The sequence below is a fragment of the Bos grunniens genome, chromosome 15 (genome assembly GCF_055505025.1).
Source record: "Bos grunniens cultivar Pamir isolate PY7600 chromosome 15, Bosgru_T2T1.0, whole genome shotgun sequence".
Classification (NCBI taxonomy): domain Eukaryota; kingdom Metazoa; phylum Chordata; class Mammalia; order Artiodactyla; family Bovidae; genus Bos; species Bos grunniens.
This window is the reverse complement of record NC_141179.1, coordinates 42,717,768-42,738,242: the sequence shown is the minus strand read 5'-3', so window position 1 is coordinate 42,738,242 and position 20,475 is coordinate 42,717,768. Positions and strand designations below refer to the sequence as shown.

At 41.7% G+C, this 20,475-nt stretch overlaps 2 protein-coding genes across 13 annotated transcripts in view; one reads left to right on the top strand and one right to left on the bottom strand.

Annotated features, from left to right (window-relative positions):
- The window catches only part of AMPD3 (adenosine monophosphate deaminase 3), a 50,997-nt gene extending 42,477 nt beyond the window's left edge, over positions 1-8,520 (top strand). For all 11 annotated transcript variants that reach the window (XM_086340067.1, XM_086340071.1, XM_086340069.1 and 8 more), the window contains 5 exons: positions 1,539-1,702; positions 2,676-2,796; positions 3,892-4,065; positions 5,746-5,856; positions 6,886-8,520. In XM_086340067.1, coding sequence (XP_086196193.1) covers positions 1,539-1,702; positions 2,676-2,796; positions 3,892-4,065; positions 5,746-5,856; positions 6,886-7,062 — 747 coding nt within the window. In that variant the 3' untranslated portion in view covers positions 7,063-8,520. The remainder of the gene's footprint in view (positions 1-1,538; positions 1,703-2,675; positions 2,797-3,891; positions 4,066-5,745; positions 5,857-6,885) is intronic.
- A 2,071-nt stretch (positions 8,521-10,591) lies between these two features.
- The window catches only part of RNF141 (ring finger protein 141), a 36,701-nt gene continuing 26,817 nt past the window's right edge, over positions 10,592-20,475 (bottom strand). For both annotated transcript variants that reach the window (XM_086340079.1, XM_086340078.1), the window contains exons 5-6: positions 18,836-18,943; positions 10,592-13,416 (exon numbers count right to left, since the gene is read on the bottom strand). In XM_086340079.1, coding sequence (XP_086196205.1) covers positions 13,266-13,416; positions 18,836-18,943 — 259 coding nt within the window. In that variant the 3' untranslated portion in view covers positions 10,592-13,265. The remainder of the gene's footprint in view (positions 13,417-18,835; positions 18,944-20,475) is intronic.

Sequence of the window (20,475 nt, the reverse complement as noted above, 5' to 3'; positions counted from 1 at the left end):
TACACACCAGGAAACTGAGAGACCACAGAGCTGAAAAGGGGCAGGACTGGAATTCATACCCAGGGTCCTGACCCAAGTGTCATCGATCCCATAGAATCCTGCCTCCCATTAAGGAAAGTGAGGGGTATACAGGTGGTGGGTGCAGTTGGAGAACAGATGGGGCGTGGGCATGGCCTGCAGGTGAGCGAGGCGAGGAGTCGGAGGGGCCCTCGGTGCCTGGTTTTGCAGGGGAGCAGGTGCTGTGCCTTTAGGAGGTCACTGCCAGCTGTGTGGGGAGTGGGGAGGCTGGGGAGGAGGAGGAGTTGGGGTTTGGACAGATTCTGTGCTTGAGGCCCTTGGGATGTCCAGTTTAGGGCCCTGCATGGGGGACGCAGAGCTCAGGAGAGGGGCTGACATTGCCCGCGTGCTGGGCCCTGAGAGTTCAGGAGCAGCATGGAGCTGTGAGTGCAGACAGAGCAGAACTCGAGGTCCCTCTGGCCCCCAGATGTGTCCAGGCCATGCTGAGAGCTGCAGTGGGGACTGTCATTTCCTTTGACATGTGACTCTGACAGAGAAGATTCTGGCAAGACCTTGGTGGTCCTTTGCTCCCCTGGGAACAGGCAGACCTGGCTGGGGCTGGGCTGGGAGCCCCCCAGATTGAGCCTGTCCTTCAGGGGCCCCTTCCCAAAGCACTGCTGGGGCCGAGTGACGGGAGCCAAGTGGCCCTGCGTGCCAGCGCGGAGCCGAGTCCTCGAAAGTACGTCTTCCCTCAGGGCCCGACCTCTGGGAGGAGGCGACAGCAAGAGGCTGGTGCCTCGGGAGGGCCCGTGGAGTGTAGGGCGGGCCCAGTGTCAGTGTATGCTGCGGGGAGGGCGTCTTCTGAGCTGCTCCGACCCTGCTCAGAGGGCAGGCTCCAGGAGCCAGGGCTCAGCCTTCCAAGAAGCCCTCTTGGATGGCGCCCACCTTGGCCTGCTTGTGAGGCATCCCAGTGGGTTTCTCATGGCCACTCCAGGGCATCCTCTACCTGCAGCCCCGAAGAGTGCAGGCCCAGAGCCCATTTAGGCTCAGCTGGTGGTCTGACGTGGGCAAGTGCCTCCACCAGCCCTGCTCTGCTCTCAGCCAAGCCCACCCTCACAGGGCCACTTGAGCACTGAGTTAGCTGACGTGTGTGGTGAGTGCTCCAGGCAGGGCCTGACACCCCGTAGGTGTATGGAAACTCCTGTCCCCTTCCCCTCACAGCTGTTGTCACTGCTGCTGATGGCACAGCGGAGGACGGGAGGTGAGTCCAGCCGCCTCACCCTGCACCTGGCCTGGCCTGAGTTCCCCTTCACTGTTGCTGCCACACAGGGGCTTGGTGCTCTCTAGACTGGCTTCCGGGTACCTCTGGAAACCCTGGAGGGACAGCCTGGGGCGCTGTGCCCACTCCCCATCCCTGGGAGAAATGTGGCTCAGGCAGGCCCCGGGGTCCCCAGCTGAGAGGCCTGGGCGCCAAGGCCTTTAACAATTCGCTTGGCGGCCCATCTGCCGCAGCTTGATGCAGGATCCCTCCTCCTGCCCAGGTGACAGGGTTTGACAGCGTGGATGATGAGTCCAAGCACAGCGACCACATGTTCTCAGACAAGAGCCCCAGCCCGGACGTCTGGACCAGCGAGCAGAACCCACCCTACAGCTACTACCTGTACTACATGTACGCCAACATCATGGTGCTGAACAACCTCCGCAGGTGGGTGAGCCGGCCCTGTGCACCCCTCGCACGGGGGTGCTCCCCAACCCACCACACTGGACCCATACCCGCAGGGCCGCATGCACACACACAGGCCCGCTTGCTGCAACAGGCACCATCACACATACAAGGCGGCCAGCCCCATGCCTGGACACGTGTCCATACACACACCACACCTGTGTGTGTGTCCATCCCTGATAGGTTACAGATGCATGACCTTCCGACACATGTTCACTCACCTCCACACCAATGGCATTCATATGTGTGTCCATCCATTCAACACTTCACAGCACCTGCCAAGTGAAGGCCCTGTCCTGGGCCCAGGACACATAACAGGGAGCTAAACAGACTGTGTTCATGCCCTCAGAGCTTCCATCTGGTGGTCTTGTGTGCCCAGGCTCCCCCAGCGCACACACCCAGGCGGGGTCCAGGCGGCAGGATGCTGAGCGGTCCTTCCCACCCCTGCTGTGTCGCGAGGCTGAGGCCTCAGGAAGCACTAGTTCCTGGGTGAGGGGCTTTGAGTGGGACCACGACTGAAAGGAGATGCCAGGGGTGGAGTCCTGGGCTGAGCTTTCTGAGGCAGGGGCTCTAGTTCAGCTGTTGCTGCCCTGCTCAGGGGCTTCTGACGTCTGGCTCCACTCTCTGGGATTGCCCCCTTCTTACAACAGAGTCTGGACTCGATGGTTTCTCAGGGCCTTGCCTGTCTGAATCTGGGCTGCCAGGCCCTGGGGGAGAGGAGGAGAGGATGGATGGAGGACTGGGCCCTCCCTCTGTTCTCCGGAGATGACATCTCCTGGTTCTGAGGAGCTCTGGGCCTGGGTCTCAGATTTGGGGAGAGGTTGTTTCCAGGGTGCTGACCCTGCCATGGGTGACTGTCTTCCCTGGAGTGGGCCCTGAGCGAGCGGCACAGGCCCACGGGCACTGGGGCAGGTGGACCAAGGGTCCTTTTTCACCATGAGCCTCATGCCTGCAGGGAGCGGGGCCTGAGCACGTTCCTGTTCCGGCCTCACTGTGGGGAGGCTGGCTCCATCACCCACCTGGTTTCTGCTTTCCTGACTGCTGACAACATTTCCCACGGGCTGCTCCTCAAGAAGGTAACCAGGCCCCTGACAGATGCCTGCCCTGCAGTAACAGTCCCGCCCTGGGGCTCCTCTGGGGAGGGTGGGGACCGCCTGGACTCTGACCACACCCTGGGAGTCTCTGGCCAGTGATGCAGAAATGCTGCTTCTTTTTCTAGGCTTTGCTATCTGTAGTCTCTTGGTTTTATATTTAATTATGAAATAATATGATCAAATCCATCCCAATTTAGGTTTTCAAAAAAGTGGAGAAACAGAAAAAAAATTCCTTACTGCTATCACTTGAAAAAAGCATCATTAGCTTGTTGTTATTTCCAATTCCCATCTTTTTTTTCCAGGGCATATTTTTAATAAGCTTATTATCATAACACACAGTTCCTTCTTCGTCCCCGAACTTTGTTTCACAAGCATTTTTCTGTGCTGTGACATGACATCTGGCTGCTCATCCTAAAGGCTGCGGAAGGACAGCCCTTCTCCAGCTGTTGCACAGAATCCATCCGACTTTTTGCTTGTGTAACTAATGCTACCATGAACTCTATGCATTCAGTCTTCTCCATATTTTGACTCACTTCCATAGGAAGGATATTTGCTCAAACTCCTCTCCTTCCCTGTTCCTAGGGGGCACCTAGCCATGCCTCATGGTTCTGTGTGGGGCGGGTGCTACATCAGAGAACCACTCTAGCCCGGTCATGTCCACCCCTTTCCACCTCCAAGGAGTTGCAGTGTTTACAGTCACAACCTCAATGTTTGTGGTCAAGCAAAACAACAAAAGTGGGGCATCTCCAAGGGCTGACTTGTTGGGGTCAGTGCCTGGGAGAGGGGAGCAGAGGACGTAGGTTGGGGTCAGCCCGGGACCTGACAGGTGCCCTTCCTGCCCTGAGCTGTGCGTCTGGTCTGGAGCCAAGACGGAGCACTTCCAACAATGGGCAGGAGAGCAGTCCCAGGGAGGGATGGGCCCCGATGCAGGAGAGAGGTGAACACAGAGGGTGGGGTCCAGAGTCCTGGCAGGGAGCTCAGGGGTCTCCCACAGACACTGCCCGGAGCCCTGGCTTCCCTTGGTGAATGCTCCCTGCCTTTGGCTCTTGTCCCCTGAGTTTGGTGGTTCTTTTGCAGAGTCCGGTGTTGCAGTATCTCTACTACCTGGCTCAGATCCCCATTGCCATGTCTCCTCTTAGCAACAACAGTCTGTTCCTCGAATATTCAAAAAACCCTCTGAGGGAATTCCTGCACAAGGGGCTTCATGTTTCTCTCTCCACCGATGATCCCATGCAGTTTCACTACACGAAGGTGAGGACTCTAGGGGAAGGTGAGGGCTGTCATCCTCCCACGGTAGGGACCTGAGCACATGGTGCCTTCAGGGTGGCGCTGGTGACCAGTGAAGACAAGAGGAGGCTCCTGGTGAGGAAAAAGTGTTCCTCCCAGAAGCCCTTTTCTGGGGTTCTTGAAACCATGAGGCTTTCTTTTCTTTGCCTTTCATTTTCCCTTCCTTTGATATTCCCTAGCTCTGTAATATTGGCAGTGTTACTTGTATTAACAATGTTAGCTATCATTTTTGTTACCACTATGATTACTAGGAAGTTGTGGATCTCTGGGACAGCGAGGAGGAAGGGAAAGGTGGTATCATGCATGGGGACCAGTCACCAGTGTACCAGCACAAATGTGGTAATGATGAGACCAGCCACACATTAGTGAAAACAGAAGTGCCTAGGTCTTCTAGGACAGGCTCCAAGCTTCTGGTCTCACGTGTGCGTGCTCAGTTACTACTGTGTCCGACTCTTTTGCAATCCCATGGACTATGCAGTCTGCTGGGTTCCTCTGTCCATGGCATTTCCCGAGCAAGAATACTGGAGTGGTTGCCATTTCCTTCTCCAGGGAATCCTCCCAACCCAGGGATCAAACTGCATCTCCTGCATTGGCAGGCGAGTTCTTCTTTACCACTGAGCCACCAGGGAAGCCTCTGATCTCAAGACCCCTTTATATAATGAGGAACTGAGGCTCTCAGAGAACTGAGGTTGACATGCCTTCTAACTAGTGAAAATTAACTGTGTGAAATTGAAAAATATTAACTCATGTAAAAATAACACTAATAAATCATGAAATGTTAACACAGTTACCAATTTTTATGAGAAATAACCATATTCCCACAAACTTCAATAACAGAATAGAGAATGGCATTGCTTTACATTTTTGCAAATCTCCTTAATGTCTGGTTTGATAGAAGACAGCTGGATTCTCATCTCTGCTTCTGCAGTCAATCTATTGTGACAAATTGTTTTTACCAAAGTGCATGAAGAAATCTTGCCTCACAGAATAAATACATAGTTGGAAAAGGGAGGACCTTTCAAAAAGCCCTGGGGATCGTTAGGAATCCTGGGACTGTGTTTTCAGAACCACTGCCTAGGATACAGAGGCAGTGATGTGGCAAAGAGGTGAGAGAAGGACTTGTGATAAATGTGAGCTATTTCACAGCTGAGAAAAAAAAGTGAACGCACAGCTCAAGCTTAAATCCTCCTCGGTTTACACTGTCTCACTACTGACCCTTGATCACTTCTCATTCCTAATCAATGCTTCATCTCTGTTAGTACTTTACTCAGATTAACTTTTATTTTGGATAATCTTAAGAAAAAGTGTTGACTACAAGGCAAGGCTGCAGAGTGGGTATTAAAAGTGTGCATGACAGGGAGATAGGCACAGGAGAGCAGGCTGGTGCCCGCTAGTCCTGGGCGCAGGGCCTTGAACATGAACATGTGCCGGTCAACAGATAAATCTGTAGCTGTTCTTTGATATCTCTGTCTTTGGTTACCTGAACTTTCACACAAAAAAGATCTTGGGAGTTTGTGATTTTAGGGGGAGGGGGATGTTGTCTTATTGTCCATGTGCCAGTTCTTAAGGAAAAATGAAATCTGCGATGTCCAAGTGTTGAAATGGACAGGCTCCCATCTAACGTTTCCTCTGGGGGGAATCTAGGAAGCGCTTATGGAGGAATACGCAATTGCGGCTCAAGTGTGGAAGCTGAGCACGTGTGACCTGTGTGAGATCGCCAGGAACAGCGTGCTGCAGAGCGGCCTCTCGCATCAGGTACCTCTCGTCCTTTCCACACCGTATGTCATATGCCTGCTCTGTGCCAGGTGTCTTCGGCCCTGCCCCTGGGGATGGACGAAACAGGCAGGGTCTCTGCCGCATTCTAGGGGAGACCGCTGGGGAGACTCCTAAATTTTCATGGCTGCTCTGTTGCCTTTTTTCAGATCTCTGCTCACATGTCACCTCCTTGGAGAGGCCTTCCCCAATCACTCATTCTATAGTAGCCACACACCTGCCCTCATTATCCATCCCTTGTCTGCTTTTTTTCATAACATTTATTACTACTGACATTGCCAATTATGTAGTCATGTGTTTTTCTGTCCTGCCTTCCAGAATATAAGTTCAGCATTACATCCCTGAGGTCAAGATTAGATTTTGGCACATAATAAGCACTCAGGGCTTCTCAAATAGCTGAACAGTACCTAGATTGAACAGAAAACTGTAGGAATGGGACCCAGACATCACTCATTTTTTTTAACAGCTCTCTAGGTGATTCTGATATGGAGCCAGGGTTGAGAACCACTGCTCCAAAGGGTGTCTGTGTCCCTGGGCAGCTCCCCTGGGCAGTGTCAATGGTATAGGGAGAGGGCTGCATTGTGCTGCTCTTGTTGGACGCTGATGCAGATAAGAGGTAAGGCTCAAGATTCATTTTGTGGGGACTTGGTTCCCTGGACTGGTTGTCCCCAGGCACATCTGTGTGCCCTTGTCAGCTCTCGGGAGAGACTTCGAGAATCTTCACGCCTTCACCTTACTTTCTTCATTGCCAGCGGCTCTTATAGTTCTTGTCTTTCTGATCAAGGAAATCTCAGTTAGAAATGAAGGGACTGAATGTGGTTACCAGGGTGACATCCTTGAGGACAGGAAGGCAGGAGGAATTTTGTAACAGCTCTGTGAGGCAAGATGTCTTGATGGAGGATCTGCTTTGGAGGAATAGCCTGATTTGGTATGGCTAAGTCTGAGCTGCCATGTGGATATAGAAGTGAATATAAGGTATATTGTTTCATTTGTATTTCTCTTGGTCCATAGGAAAAGCAAAAATTTCTGGGACAAAATTACTATAAAGAAGGACCTGAAGGAAATGATATTCGAAAGACAAATGTTGCTCAGATCCGGATGGCATTCCGATACGAGACCCTGTGCAATGAGCTCAGCTTCCTGTCTGATGCCATGAAATCAGAAGAGATCACAGCCCTGACCAACTAGTCGAACGTTGGACATGCGTTTTAACTTTTTGGTTTAATTTCAAGTCTGCCGTGATTAACAGTGGTCAAGATACCAAACTAGGACTTTCCTCCATGGAGACGAAACCACTGAAGAACTTTCAAACTAGTGATTTTTGGTTGCACTGTTCACTTTAAGGTCTAACATACCCATTTTGGTGGCTTCCCTGGTGGCTCAAAGTGTCTGCCTGCAATGCGGGAGACCTGGGTTGGGAAGATCCCTGGGTTGGGAAGATCCCCTGAAGAAGGAAGTGGCAACCCACTCTGGTATTCTTGCCTGTAAAATCCCATGGATGGAGAAGCCTGGTAGGCTACAGTCGATGGGGTCGCAGAGTTGGACACAACTGAGTGACTTCACTTCACTTCACTTCATGCCCATTTCTGTTAATATTTTTGAGTAATAGATGGTGACTCCTCCTTGGGGATCTGGGAGCTGGACTAGTTCCTAATTTTCCAAATGTTCCTCTTCAAAGTGCTAATGCTTGCATCGTGGGGGCCAGGATCTTGCATGGTCCAGTGCCCGGATACGAAGTCTGGTTTTCTGCCGTAGTCTTCTCTATATACCCCGCAGGCTCGTTGGTAGTTGTTCATTTCAGCCTCTCATGGGCTGGCTGCCTTAAAATCTACTCCAAAGCTCCCTTTCATAAAGGAGCTACTTTGAAAGAATTAGACAACTTCCTTCTTTGCGTTTTTTTTTTAAATGAGTTTTAAAACTGTTTATTTAGCCTTCCTCCCTTCATATTTAGGAAACCAAATATTCATATCACAGCCATCACTCCTATCCTGTGTCTTGGTTTCCTCATCTGAAAGGTGAAGGTTTCGATCAGATGAGTGGTTTTCCGTGGTGTTCTGTGAGCTCAGTTCCTGGACCACTTCAGGGCAGGGAATGAGAAGGGGGTTGAGGCTCTGAGGTGCTGCTTTTACTTCAAGGTGACTCAGCTTTTATCGGTTTTATACTGGGGCTTCTGTGTACTTACATTTGAACTAAGGACTTTGAAAAGCACAGGACTAGATGACCTCTGTTCCTTTTGGTTCTAATATTCTGTGACTGTAGCCCAATTATCATTTTACTTATGAACAGTTAGGGCCACAGAAGTGAAATTTGATTAAGGTCACACAGCTCTAATAAGTAATAGGATCAGAACTAGGTTTCCCTAATCCTAATCTAGTCCTTTCCCCACTCTTCCTTCAGGCCTGACACATTTAGAATTTTTTTTTATCACTGTAACTTGGTGCATTTCCCACCCCCCCACCACAAGGTGAAATCTCTCCTTTACCTAATATGCAGACCTCTTCAGTATGTACCTGGTCCCAGGGGCCAGGTAGAAAGCATTTTTAAAGACCAGTCTGAATTTAAGCTTTACCAATGTACTCTTCATCTGTGTTACTAGGGCCTGGTACATAGTAGGTGCTCAATAAATGTATATTATATAAAAATGAACGAATCTCCTCTTTTGGAAATATTTTAAGGTTGTATGCTCCTGGAACTCAAGAGGCTGCTCAAGGACCTTCTTGTCTATCTCTATGGACAAATATAGACTAGAGTAAGCCCTTGTGAATCATCACAGAGTTAGAAGAACACTATTTTTGCCTGTGAAGATGCTTACCTGGCTTTAGGTTGTCTTGTCCTGTTACTTTGTAACGATTATTCCCTCCACTGGTCAACTTAGCATATGGAACAATAAATACAGTCTTTTTACAAGGCAAACATATGCTACCTTATAGCTAACCATGAAACTGAATGAAAACCGAGCATTTATTTTAGGCACTCGTTTTTAAAAAGCCATTTGTATACATTTGCCTGAACATAACAAGTATTTTACAGTTCTTCATTGTCATTTTGTGTGTATCAAGCATTTAATTATTAAAGTCTGTTAGGGCTGTGGCTCAACAGTTTTAAACTATTTTAGGCAAATCTTTTAAGTTTTAAAGAAAAGATATAGGCATCATGAAAAGCTATCAATAATAATGACTAATTTATTCTGAATCAAGATTCAGATATGGATGACATTCACTAGGAAAACTCAAAAATTTGAACTCAAGCTTTCAAAACCCCGGAGGGAAACTTTTGCCCTTTTTTTCTAACTTCTGCTGTAACAGTTCATGAGTAAAGTCTCACATGGTCATTTCCTTTCCCTGGATATATCTCCAGTCTGTTCAGTCAACACCTATTGCATTTTACCTGACCTGCACGCTTTTCAGATACCTTTTTCTATAGCATGATGCACTTTTATTACATCATCAATCTAATTGGCCTTTTTAGGGTGAATCTCTTTCTTTTGTGATCACAGTTGGAATCAAAGACAATTGTACACTAGCCCACGTTTCTAGCAGAATGGTTTTTGAGACATGCTTACTCGAAAGGGCTCAAGTTCACACTGTTACTTGAAACTGCATTGTTGAAATGATCAATGTTATTGTTCTGTGCCTCATGAAAACCAATCACAGTTGTTCTGTGCCTCATTAAAACCAATCACAGCTCCTGGGGTGGTGGTTACCAGGCCTGTCCTGCACCTTTACTTTGTCTTACCTTGGATAAGGCAGAGTTAAAAGCACATCCCTATGGCTTTCTCTTTACTTGTTTCTGAATGCCGTGATGGTGAAATAATATTTTGATCATTTTCTGAGATCGCAGACGCAACTGAAGGTGATACACTGGTAATAAACCTAGGTATTCTCTACCTAAAAACTATGACTGTTATAAAAAACAGGTATAACTAACTGCAATAAAAGGAACACTTATCAGACATAGTTCCTTGAAAATTTTTATACCTTCAACCTCTAAAGAAATATCTTATTAGGGAGATAGAGTATGCCAGAGTTAAGACTATAAACAGCTGCAAGATTGTAAAAATAAATCTCTGAGGGGGCTTTTATGTCTTTGACACCAAAATGTGTACTTCTCCATGATGATACACATTAATTATAAACTGCTACTCCTTCTTATAAATGGTTTTCCCATTTTCAGCACTAAGATTCTAGCCTGCTTCTCTAATTCTACTCTTTTATCTTAGAAATGATCTTACAAGGTAAAATATCAAAACCACCACAGGGTGAAGTATTTTATTATTTTTACTATCCAGTAGGGTAATAGAAAGACATGAAAACAAATGAACAGCTGTTGCTGTTTATGTTATATTGTCATTATAAATGTCCTTTATAAATGTGGGTGGTCACCTGATTTCTCTAATCTCCAAGTAGCTTTCTTACTCCTAGATAAAGAAAGCAAGCTGGACTTAAGAAAAAAAGTTAAAAGTACAAATTCTTTGGATTGCCTTTTAATGAATCCAACTTCTTAATGATAAAAATCACTGAACCAAAAGATACTTTCAAGCAGCCTTATTACCTATATTAGGTATAAGTAAATCGAGTCTAATTTGAAGTGTTTTAAAACATAGCACAAAAACAGCACAATCCGCCAGAACACAACACAAAACAGTCCTCTAAGGAATATAAACACTTGGTATATAAAAACGTGAAACTACATAATAAAAAATCTCAATTACCTAAAATTTAATTGCTAAAGATTATTTATTGCACAATACATCAGTTTGCCCCAAGAACAAAACAGATACTATTATCTTCAACTTCTAAATTCAGTACATAGTCAAATCCATTTTCTCAAACTAAAGTTCTACAGTATTATGAGTAAACCTTTGTTATTAAGACAGGGAAACTTTATAACTTACAAATTTCTTAAGAGTTCATGAAACAGCTTCATAAATCCTAGAAGGCACACATATTTCCTATCATAGTAAGTGCATTTAAGTACTTAATATTTAAAAAAGACAAGCTGTACAGAATACAAAAAGTACACATTTCATCCATTAAACAAATTTACAACTTTTACAATTAGTTATTACAGTAGAACCTACCTAACATTCACATCTAAAGAATTATTACCCAGTTTAATGGAGTGAGCAAAAAACTGTGCTCATTTATTTGATAAGGCTAGTAAAAATATATTTCACAGTATCAGTTAGTGTCTTGGAGCTTATATTGGAAAATAAAAAGGTTTGGGCAACATCAAGTCACTGGGCTCACTATGAAAAATAATTCCTTGAAAGGTGAAGGATTCTGGGGGATAAAATCATTGGCTATACCTGGAAAGATCCAAAAATCTATGAAGAAATTTTATTCATTTTCAGAAACATTCTTAAATTGGGCAATCTGAATGAGACTCAGCAAAGTCATAAAGATAGTACTCCATGGAACATATTTTAGAAGATTTAATCTCCAAAGACTTTTATCTCAAAATTTTCAAAATATGTTCCATGGAGTACTAGGGAACCTATGGAGGAGAATTAGAGGTCTGGATTTTGACTTGGATTTAATTGAATTTTTTTTGGAAAAAAAATTAAAAAAAAAAAAAAAATAACAAGTCCCATCATGCAACTGTGTTACTCGTCAAATTCCAATATACTTGTAATCACCATGCATTAACATGTTTTTGTTGGCTGACTTCATAAATATTTAGTTACTGTGGTACATAAATTTATATACGGAAATGTATAATGAGAAAATGATAGAGCAGGGGCGGGGTAGGGGGGTACTGGGGGGTACTGTGTGTGTGTGTGTGTGTGTGTGTGTGTGTGTGTGTGTGTGTGTGCAGCACGTGTGTGTAGGGATTTTGAGTATAATTTTTACTTGGGAAAAAACAGTTCTGCTGCTGAAAGAAAGTGTGAATACCACAGATAAAGTCTGTTTCTAAAGAGCCTGCAAACGAGAGGAAGGGGCTTTCTCAGGTCTCACAGCCATCAAGTGCACTGCCAGGTCGACAGGACAGAGACCCCAGTACTCCTCTTGTATAAACAGCTGCCTCCATCAGGAAAGTAAACCAATTATTAGTACTATATTAGGGGGTAAAATCCAAGCTACATTTGGTCAGACATTTTTCCTAAAAATTACTTAATTTGCATTCTGATTAAAGTCCCCAGTATCCAAAAATTCTGCTGTCAATAAGCAGCAACTTAAATTGTATGCTTTGGTATTTCAGAAAATAGTAACATACCAATAATAAATCAGAAAATTATGTGGAATGTTAAAACACTTTTAAAGACATCAGGCCCTAGTTTATTATATGCTGAAATGTTAATATATAGCATAAAATAAAATTTTACTTTATCAACAAAAATTTTAAAAAATGGCTCAAGTGCTGCTGAACACCATATCTATACTCTTTCCTGGCGTTTCAAATGAAATGCAGTGAAAGAGAAAGTCAAGTCATCTCCTAATTTTCAGGGGTGTTTTGTGTACATATGGTTAAAAGGCTACATACTATTTTCTTAATCTAAGAAATTTGAAGACTCTGGGACCTCAGGAAGATGCCTTCAAATTAAGAAAATAAAAGCACCATAACCAATGTTAAAGACTTATCATAATTTGGACATAAAATTTAGGGTCTATGATGAAGAAAAACTTCCATCTGAATCTCCAGGATGAATAAGTATTACCAAAAGCTATTTAGAACAGTTTCCCAGCTGTAAGAAAGCATTTCTAGAATAGCCAAGAAGACTCCCCAGCAGAAATCCATTTACAAGGCAAAGTCCTGCCCTAATTCATAGTCTTCACCCAAGTTACACAGCATGGGGGGAAAAGACACTTAAGTTAAAAAACATGTAGTTCCAAAACACACTGTTAAAGTTAGGAAATAATTAGGGCTTATTTCAAGTACAAACTATTAAAAGAGCAATAGTCAACCACAAGGGGGCATACATATTCCTTAGATCCCAGCAGAAAGACTAATTTAAGTAGTAACATGCACTCTGATGTATTATACATTTTCAGTTAAGATTTTCTCTCACATGCCTACAACTTTTTAAAATTCAAGGTTTATTTTAAACCTAACTAAATAGATTGCAGAATACTCTTGCCCTGAAAAGTAACAGTGTTTCAGAAGCCCCCCGGAAATGTTACCTCAGCAAAGAATTCAAGAGCAATTAGTCCTAATATGTATTAGAACAGATAAATAATAGGAAAATATAGTCTAAAATGGTAGCAAATTTTAGTTTATCCGAAGTGGAAGACAGGGAAAGTTTATCAAAATAAAAGGACAAACTGTCAGAATAGCAAAAATAAGAGGGTGGGGGGGGAATTGCTGTGTCTGTGCTACAATATCCCTGCCCTCTTTCCCCATGACTGAAGTATGTATAGCCCACACCAGCAATGGAACACTTCACCAGGAGGTCACGGCCTGTGGGGCTGGCCTGCCTCATCAGCCATGTTAAGAATATAGTTAGCCATATCATCTTCAGTGGGTGCATCAGATACCACCCAAGATTCATTCGCTCCAGTCATCTGTAGGCGACAAATAGGGCAATTCCTGTGTCGATCACTCCTATTAGAGAAATCAAATAAAGAATAGTTTGTTTTCTTTTTCTGTTTAAAACAATGAATTTGAAATGTAATACATGTACATTTTTTTAAAAAAGGAAATAGCATAAAAATGTATAGTGAAAAATATATCTCTTCCTCCTACCCTAATCTTTATTATCCCCAGAGGCAACCGCTGTTAACCAGTTTCTTATATATTCTTCAGTTTTTTATATATTCTTCTAGAGATAGACTAGCCTTGACCAGCTTGTGTGTGTCTACACATCACTGCTCTTTTTAACAAGTATCAGCACATGTTAGAGCTGCCTATTCAAAATACAGTTTGGATAGGCCATAATTCATTTAACTTATCTCCCATAGAAGGAAGGACATCCAGATTTTTTCCTATCTTTTGCTGCTATAAACAATGGAATGGAAGCATTCAAGGCTTAAAATAAAATGAACTTTACATGCAGAATAATTTTGGGGGGAGGAAAGAGCTTATATATAATCACTTAAATAAGATTATGTTTTCCAAAGGGATTTTTTTCTCTTGTCAAACATTACTTTGAAAACTTTAAAAATAGCATATTTGAGCCAGAAACATGTCACAGAGGGAAAATATTTTTCTCTTTATTGCTCAGTGAAATCTGAAACCTAAAAGTAGTTAATTGCTCTTTGGCTTCTGTGCAAAAATTTATAAATCTGTTCTAAAAACTAAATGTGAAAGTAGAGCTGACATATATTGTTCAGATTCATTTCTGGATCTTCAGAGATAGTTTTTAAGATAATTATCTGTGCTCTTCTGTGCGCAAAAGTCACAATTTTAAAATAGTCGATTTCTGCTTCTGGCCAAGGGACCAGATTTATCTTCCCACTTAAAACAACTTAAACACTGGACAAAATACATGAAATAATGGTTTTCAACACTAAACACAAGATGACAAAGGATTATAATCCCAGAGAGATGGGAAACAAAACAAGGTGAGCCCTATAATTACCCAGCTCACTGCCTCTGAGAGTTCCCATGCCAGAGAGAGAGCAGGGGAAACTGAGACGGAGCCTGGTAGACTCCCTGAGTTGACAAGACAAGAGCAGAGAATCTTAGGACGCCAAGACAAAACTAGTTCATAGGGTAAAGTGCTGGACAAGAGAAAGCTACACAAAGGGAGAATCCCAGAGTCTACTGAAGGTCCCTGTAGATACATTCAGCAGAGTAATGATCAGTGTGTGCAAGTCAGGAAACTACTCAAGCCCAGGAATCACTCAAAAGGATCTGAGGGGACAGTAACCAAAGCTCACGAAGGGCCTGGACATTGCCTGTTCCTGCCAGACAGAGTGGAAAACCTTCTCATTTATGGAGCATCGGGTAGAGTACTCTGAAGGCTTGCCTCAGCAGGGCATAATTAGCTCTAAACTAAACATCACTTTGGTCCTGCCTAACAAGCCATAAAAGCAAGACTCAAAAGGATCAAACCGTTTCCAAGTAACTATATCCCAGAACAAAGCTCAAGGATATTTACAGGAATACAAAAATATCCAGTACCCCAAAAGGTAAAAAAATCACAATGTCTGGAACCCAGCTAAGAACTACCATTCATACAGAGAAGCATAAAAATACAATCCAAAATGAAGAAAACAATCCATCAAAACTAATCCAGAATTGACAGATACATCAGAATCAGCAACAAGAAAATGAAAGGTTATGATAACTATATTCTATATACTTAAAAAGCTAGAGGAAAGACCACATATTAAGCAGAGACTGGAAGATATTAAAAACTTGAACTTCTGGATGAGGACTAAGATATCTGAATAAAAAAATACATTGAGTGGGATTAATGGCAATAGACTGCAGGAAAAAAAATCAGTGAATTTGAAATGATATAGCAGTATTAATTATCCAAAATTAAACACAGAGAAAATGACTCAAAAAAGAAGGAAAATAGTATGTGAGGTGTGCAAAAGTGGTCTAGTACATCAGTGGCTGGAGTCCCAGAAGGACATGGGACAAAAGAGAACAGAAAAAGATGTTTAAGAAAATACTGGCTGAAACATTTCCAAAACTCATGATACTATACACCTACAAATCCAAGGAGCTCAATGAATCCTAAGTGCAAGAAACATGAAGAAAACTAAGGCACCTCAAAATTAAACTGCTGAAAGTCAGAGATGAAGGGGAAAAAACCTTAAAAACAGCCAGAGGAAAAAAGGCACATTACTTACAGAGGAAAAAAGGCACATTACTTACAGAGGAAAAAAGATAAGGATGAGAGAAGATTTCTCATAGAAAATGTTGTAAGCAAGAAAATGGTGGAGCAATGTCATTAAAGTACTGAGAGAAAAACTATTATCAGTCTACAATGTTATATCCAGAAAAAATCTCTCTCAAAAAAGGTTTTGCTGTCATTCAAAAAAATTCTATGGAATTTATAAAAAAGAGCTAATAAATCAATCATTATTAAGGTTGCAGGATACAAGACTGATACACAAAACTGCTTATTGCTAGTATATAGAAATACAATAATCAAAAATTGAAATTTAAAAATAACATTTAAAGTAAAATAAAAATTATAAAATACTTAGGGATAGATCTGTCAAGGATATGCAACACTGGAAACTACGATTGATGACAGAAATTAAAGAAGACCTGTGGGAGACCTGGGTTTGATCCTTGGGTTGGGAAGATTCCCTCGAGAAGGGAAAGGCTACCCACAGTATTCTGGCCTGGAGAATTCCATGGACTGTATAGTCCATGGGGGTCACAAAGAGTTGGACATAACTGAGCGACCTTTACTTTCACTTTCAAATAAATGGCGAAACATTGTGAGAAGTGGGTTGGAAGATTTAATATTGTTAAGAAGTTTTATTATTGTTTAGTCACTATGTCCGACTTAACACTCCCCAAATTATTTAATTCAATCTCAATCAAAATTCTTACAGACTTTTTTGGGTAGAAATTGATTATAAAGTTGATTATAAAATTCACACTGAAACGCAAAAGATCTAGAAAAACCAAAACAACTTTGAAAAAGAACAAAGCTGGAGGACTAATACTCCCTGATTTTAAGACTTACAAAGCTACACTAATCAAAGTAGTATGATATTGGTGTGAAGTAGACAATAGGTCAATGGAACAGAAAAGAGTCCAGAAATACTCACCTGTGTTTGAACAACTGATTTTCAACAAAGGAGCAGAGGCAATTTTAGAGAAGAAAAGACAGTCTTTTCAAAAAACTGTGCTGGAGCAACTGGAAAGCCATTAAGGGTAAAACAAAAATTTTTTGATCCATACCTCACACCATATAAAAATTAACTCAAAATGGATCCTAGACCTAAATGTAAAACCTAAAAACAATAAATCTTTTAGAAGGAAAAAATTGAAGAAAATCTTCGTGACCTTGGGTTAAACAAAGATTTCTTAGATATGACACTAAAATGATTATTCATTAATCACAAATTGAGAAACTGGACTTCATAAAAATTAAAAATTTCTACTCTTTGAAAGACATTCTTAAGAGAATGAAAAGATAAATCACAGAGTGGGAGAAAATATTTGCAAATTATATATCTGATAAAGGGCATGTGTCCATAATACATAAAGAACTCTCAAAACTTAATACAAAAACAACTAAGTAAAAAAATGGGCAAGTAGGATCATCAGTACCATGTTTCTAGATTCCATATATATGCATCAATATATGGTATTTGTCTTTCTCATTCTGACTTACTTCACTCTGTATAATAGGCTCTAGGTTCATCCACCTCATTAGAACTGACTCAAATTCATTCTTTTTAATAGCTGACTAATATTCCACTGTGTATATGTATCACAACTTCTTTTCATTCATCTATTGATGGACTCTAGGCAGCTGTTGTAAACAGTGCTTCAGTGAACACTGCAGCAAAGGAGACACAGACATAAAGAATAGACTTTTGGTCACAGTCAGGGAAGGAGAGGGTGGGATAAATCGAGAGAGTAGTATTGAAATATATATATTACCGTATGTAAAACAGTTAGTGGGAATTTTCTGTATGACGCAGGGAGCTCAAACTGGTGCTCTGTGACAACCTAGAAGAGTGGGATGGGGAGGGAGGTGGAGGGAGGCTTAAGAGCGAGGGGACATATGTATGCCTGGGGCTGATTCATGTTGATGCATTGCAGAAACCATCACAGTATTGTAAAGTAATTATCCTCCAATTAAAAATAAAATACAGTTTTTAAAAAAATGGGCAAAAGAATCTGAATGAATATTTCACCACAGATGAAATACATATAGATACGTATAGAAATTAGCATAAGAAGTGCTCAGCACCACCAGTCAGCAGGGAAAGGCAAATTAAAACTACAATGAGATACCACTACACATCAATTAGAATGGCTGCAATTAGAATGACAAATACCAAGTATGGCAAGGTTGTAGGGCAACTGGAACTTTCATACACTGGAGTGTAAAATGGCACAACCACTTTGGAAAACAACTGGCAGTTTCTTAAAAAGTTACACATACACCTACCATATGATCTAGCCATCCCACTTGTAGGTGTTTATCCAACGTAAAAGCCAAAATGTACATCCATAAAAACAGCTGAGCACAAATGTATACAGCAGCTTTATTTGTAACAGCCAAAAATTCAAAACAACCCAACATCCATCAACAGGTGAATGGATAAAGAAGCTGCAGTATATTCGTGCAATGAATACTACTCAGCAATAAAAAGCAAGGGACTACTGATACATACTACAACAAAGTAAATCTTGAAAAAATTATAATGAATGAAAGAAGCCAGACCAAAAAAGAGTATATACTGTATGGGACATCTAAATTATTTTATAGCGAGTGACTGAAACCATATTAGTGGTTGTCTGGGGACTAGGAGAAGGGATTGGGGGAAGGAGACCTTACAGTGGGCAAGAGGTAACTTGAGGGTGATGGATTTGTTCATTATCTAAATTGTGAGGATGACTTTTATGATTATATACATATGTCAAATTGTACTTTATATATAGTTTACTGTATGTCAATGATAAATTTTCTTAAATGCTTGATTCTTATTTTGTAAAATAATGAGCTTGACTAGCCATTCTCTAAAGTTCTCCTCAGGTCCAATATTCAAGGATTAATATTATTCTGATGACATATGGAGGGAAAATGTAGAAAAGAGGAAAAAAATGGAAGGGAAAGGAAAAATGTTTGATTCTAGACTTTAATCAGGCACAAACCTCTTTATAGCAAAAGTAAATTGTCAAAACTAAGCTACATCCTCACATTATAGACTATGTATAAAAATATTTTAAGCAGTAAGAGGCATGCCATAAAATCCAAAGTATTAGAGAACAAAGTCTCTTATACTTAACTATAATATATTTGCATTTTTTGAAGTGTATTCATATACACTTCCCCATTTGACCTTGGCCTACCCCATGAAGGCAGATTACTTACCACTTGTCAATGCACTTCTGACAAAAGCTGTGAGCACAGGGCAGGATAAGGTCAGCCCGACCATCCATACAAATACAGCACTCTTCCTCGTCAGTCAGCTGCTTTACCCTGCAATGGGAAAAATGAGCTGGAGCAGTGATATTCTCTGTTGTCACTGTGCTGTAAACTTTCTTTCCATTGGTTTAAAAAGCGTAAACAAGGATGTATGTGCTCTCAACACAAAGCACATGACTCATGCAGTATCAGAGTAAAATAACCTGTATTTTAGGGATAGCAAACATATTAGGGAAGAAGTACTAGAGGGGAAATTTCATAGAGAAAAGACTAAATAAAAGATAAATCCTGAGATGGTTTAAAAGAAAATATGGACTAAAACCGGAAATATTCAGGTCTTTCTGAAAATAACTTAGCCCATTTTAATCATATTGAATTTTTACACATGAATTCAACCAATATGATTTATTCACCATGCAGGATATAAAGCTCTCTAAAATATGGGCCCTGCCATCAGGGTCTATATATTGTGCTGCTGCAGCTAATGGGCATTTAAATGAAAGAACAGCTTAGTCTTAAGGTTCAGGTGCTATATGAAATATGAAAGAGACAAAATGCAAAGTATCTGTCCTCAAAGAGCTCTTCCATCTTGGGAAGAAAAGAGATGTTCAACCTTCTACTCCAGCCACAATTTAGATGCCCCTGAATGAGCCAAGCGCCTTTGTAGGTGGTGTTTTCCTTTCCTGGAATACCCTTGTGAGTTTGACAAACTCCAACCTCAGTTACTCAGCTCAAGATACCATCTTCTCTATGCTCTCAAAAACCAACATTTTCCTCAACTAAAGGTCTTAAATACTGCATTTTATTGGCTGTTTATTGGTTAGTCTATCCACAAACTGTAAACTCATAAGGAGTTTGTCTTAGGTTCTCAATATGTATTTCTTGGAGTGATTTAAATTTGCTTTTAATCTTTGTGCTATTCTGTAATGTTTAGGTTTTCTTCATCAAGCATGTATTGCTTTTATAATTATACAAAAATTAAATGTTCCAAAGTATAGCCACTAGACTATAAGCTTCTTAACGGTAGAAACTACCTCTAACATGTTTTTATTCCTGGCTGTGCTTATACCACTGTATGTAAGACACTGATATACTACTTTAAAATCTGTCAATTTGTATATAGAAAATAAGCAAATGTCAAATGTGTATTACATGTAGTAAGTGCTAAGTAAAGAAGGAAGAAAGTATATTTCAAATTTGTCAGAAAGATAAGGCAGAAAAATGACAGGATTTCGATAGAGGACATTCAATGTGAATAAACAAAGCTAAACAGGTAGGGGAAAGTGTCTATCAAGCAGGCTGGTATGAAAGACTGCTTAAGTATAGCAGAGATAATCTGATCCTTGTATGTCAAAAGAGTAAGTTTAAATTTGTTTTGATAGACTTTAATCAAGGGGAAAGTGAACCCCCATTGGAAATAGTGCTTTAGGATATCAACTGGGAGAGCAGTATGAGGGACAGTCTAGAGAGAGGAACACCAATTAGATCCTTATTTCAGTATTTCACCTGGGACATAATTAAGCCTGGTCTAAGGGGCATTACAAAAGACAAATCATTAGGATGTGGTAACAGAGTAAATGCTGTGC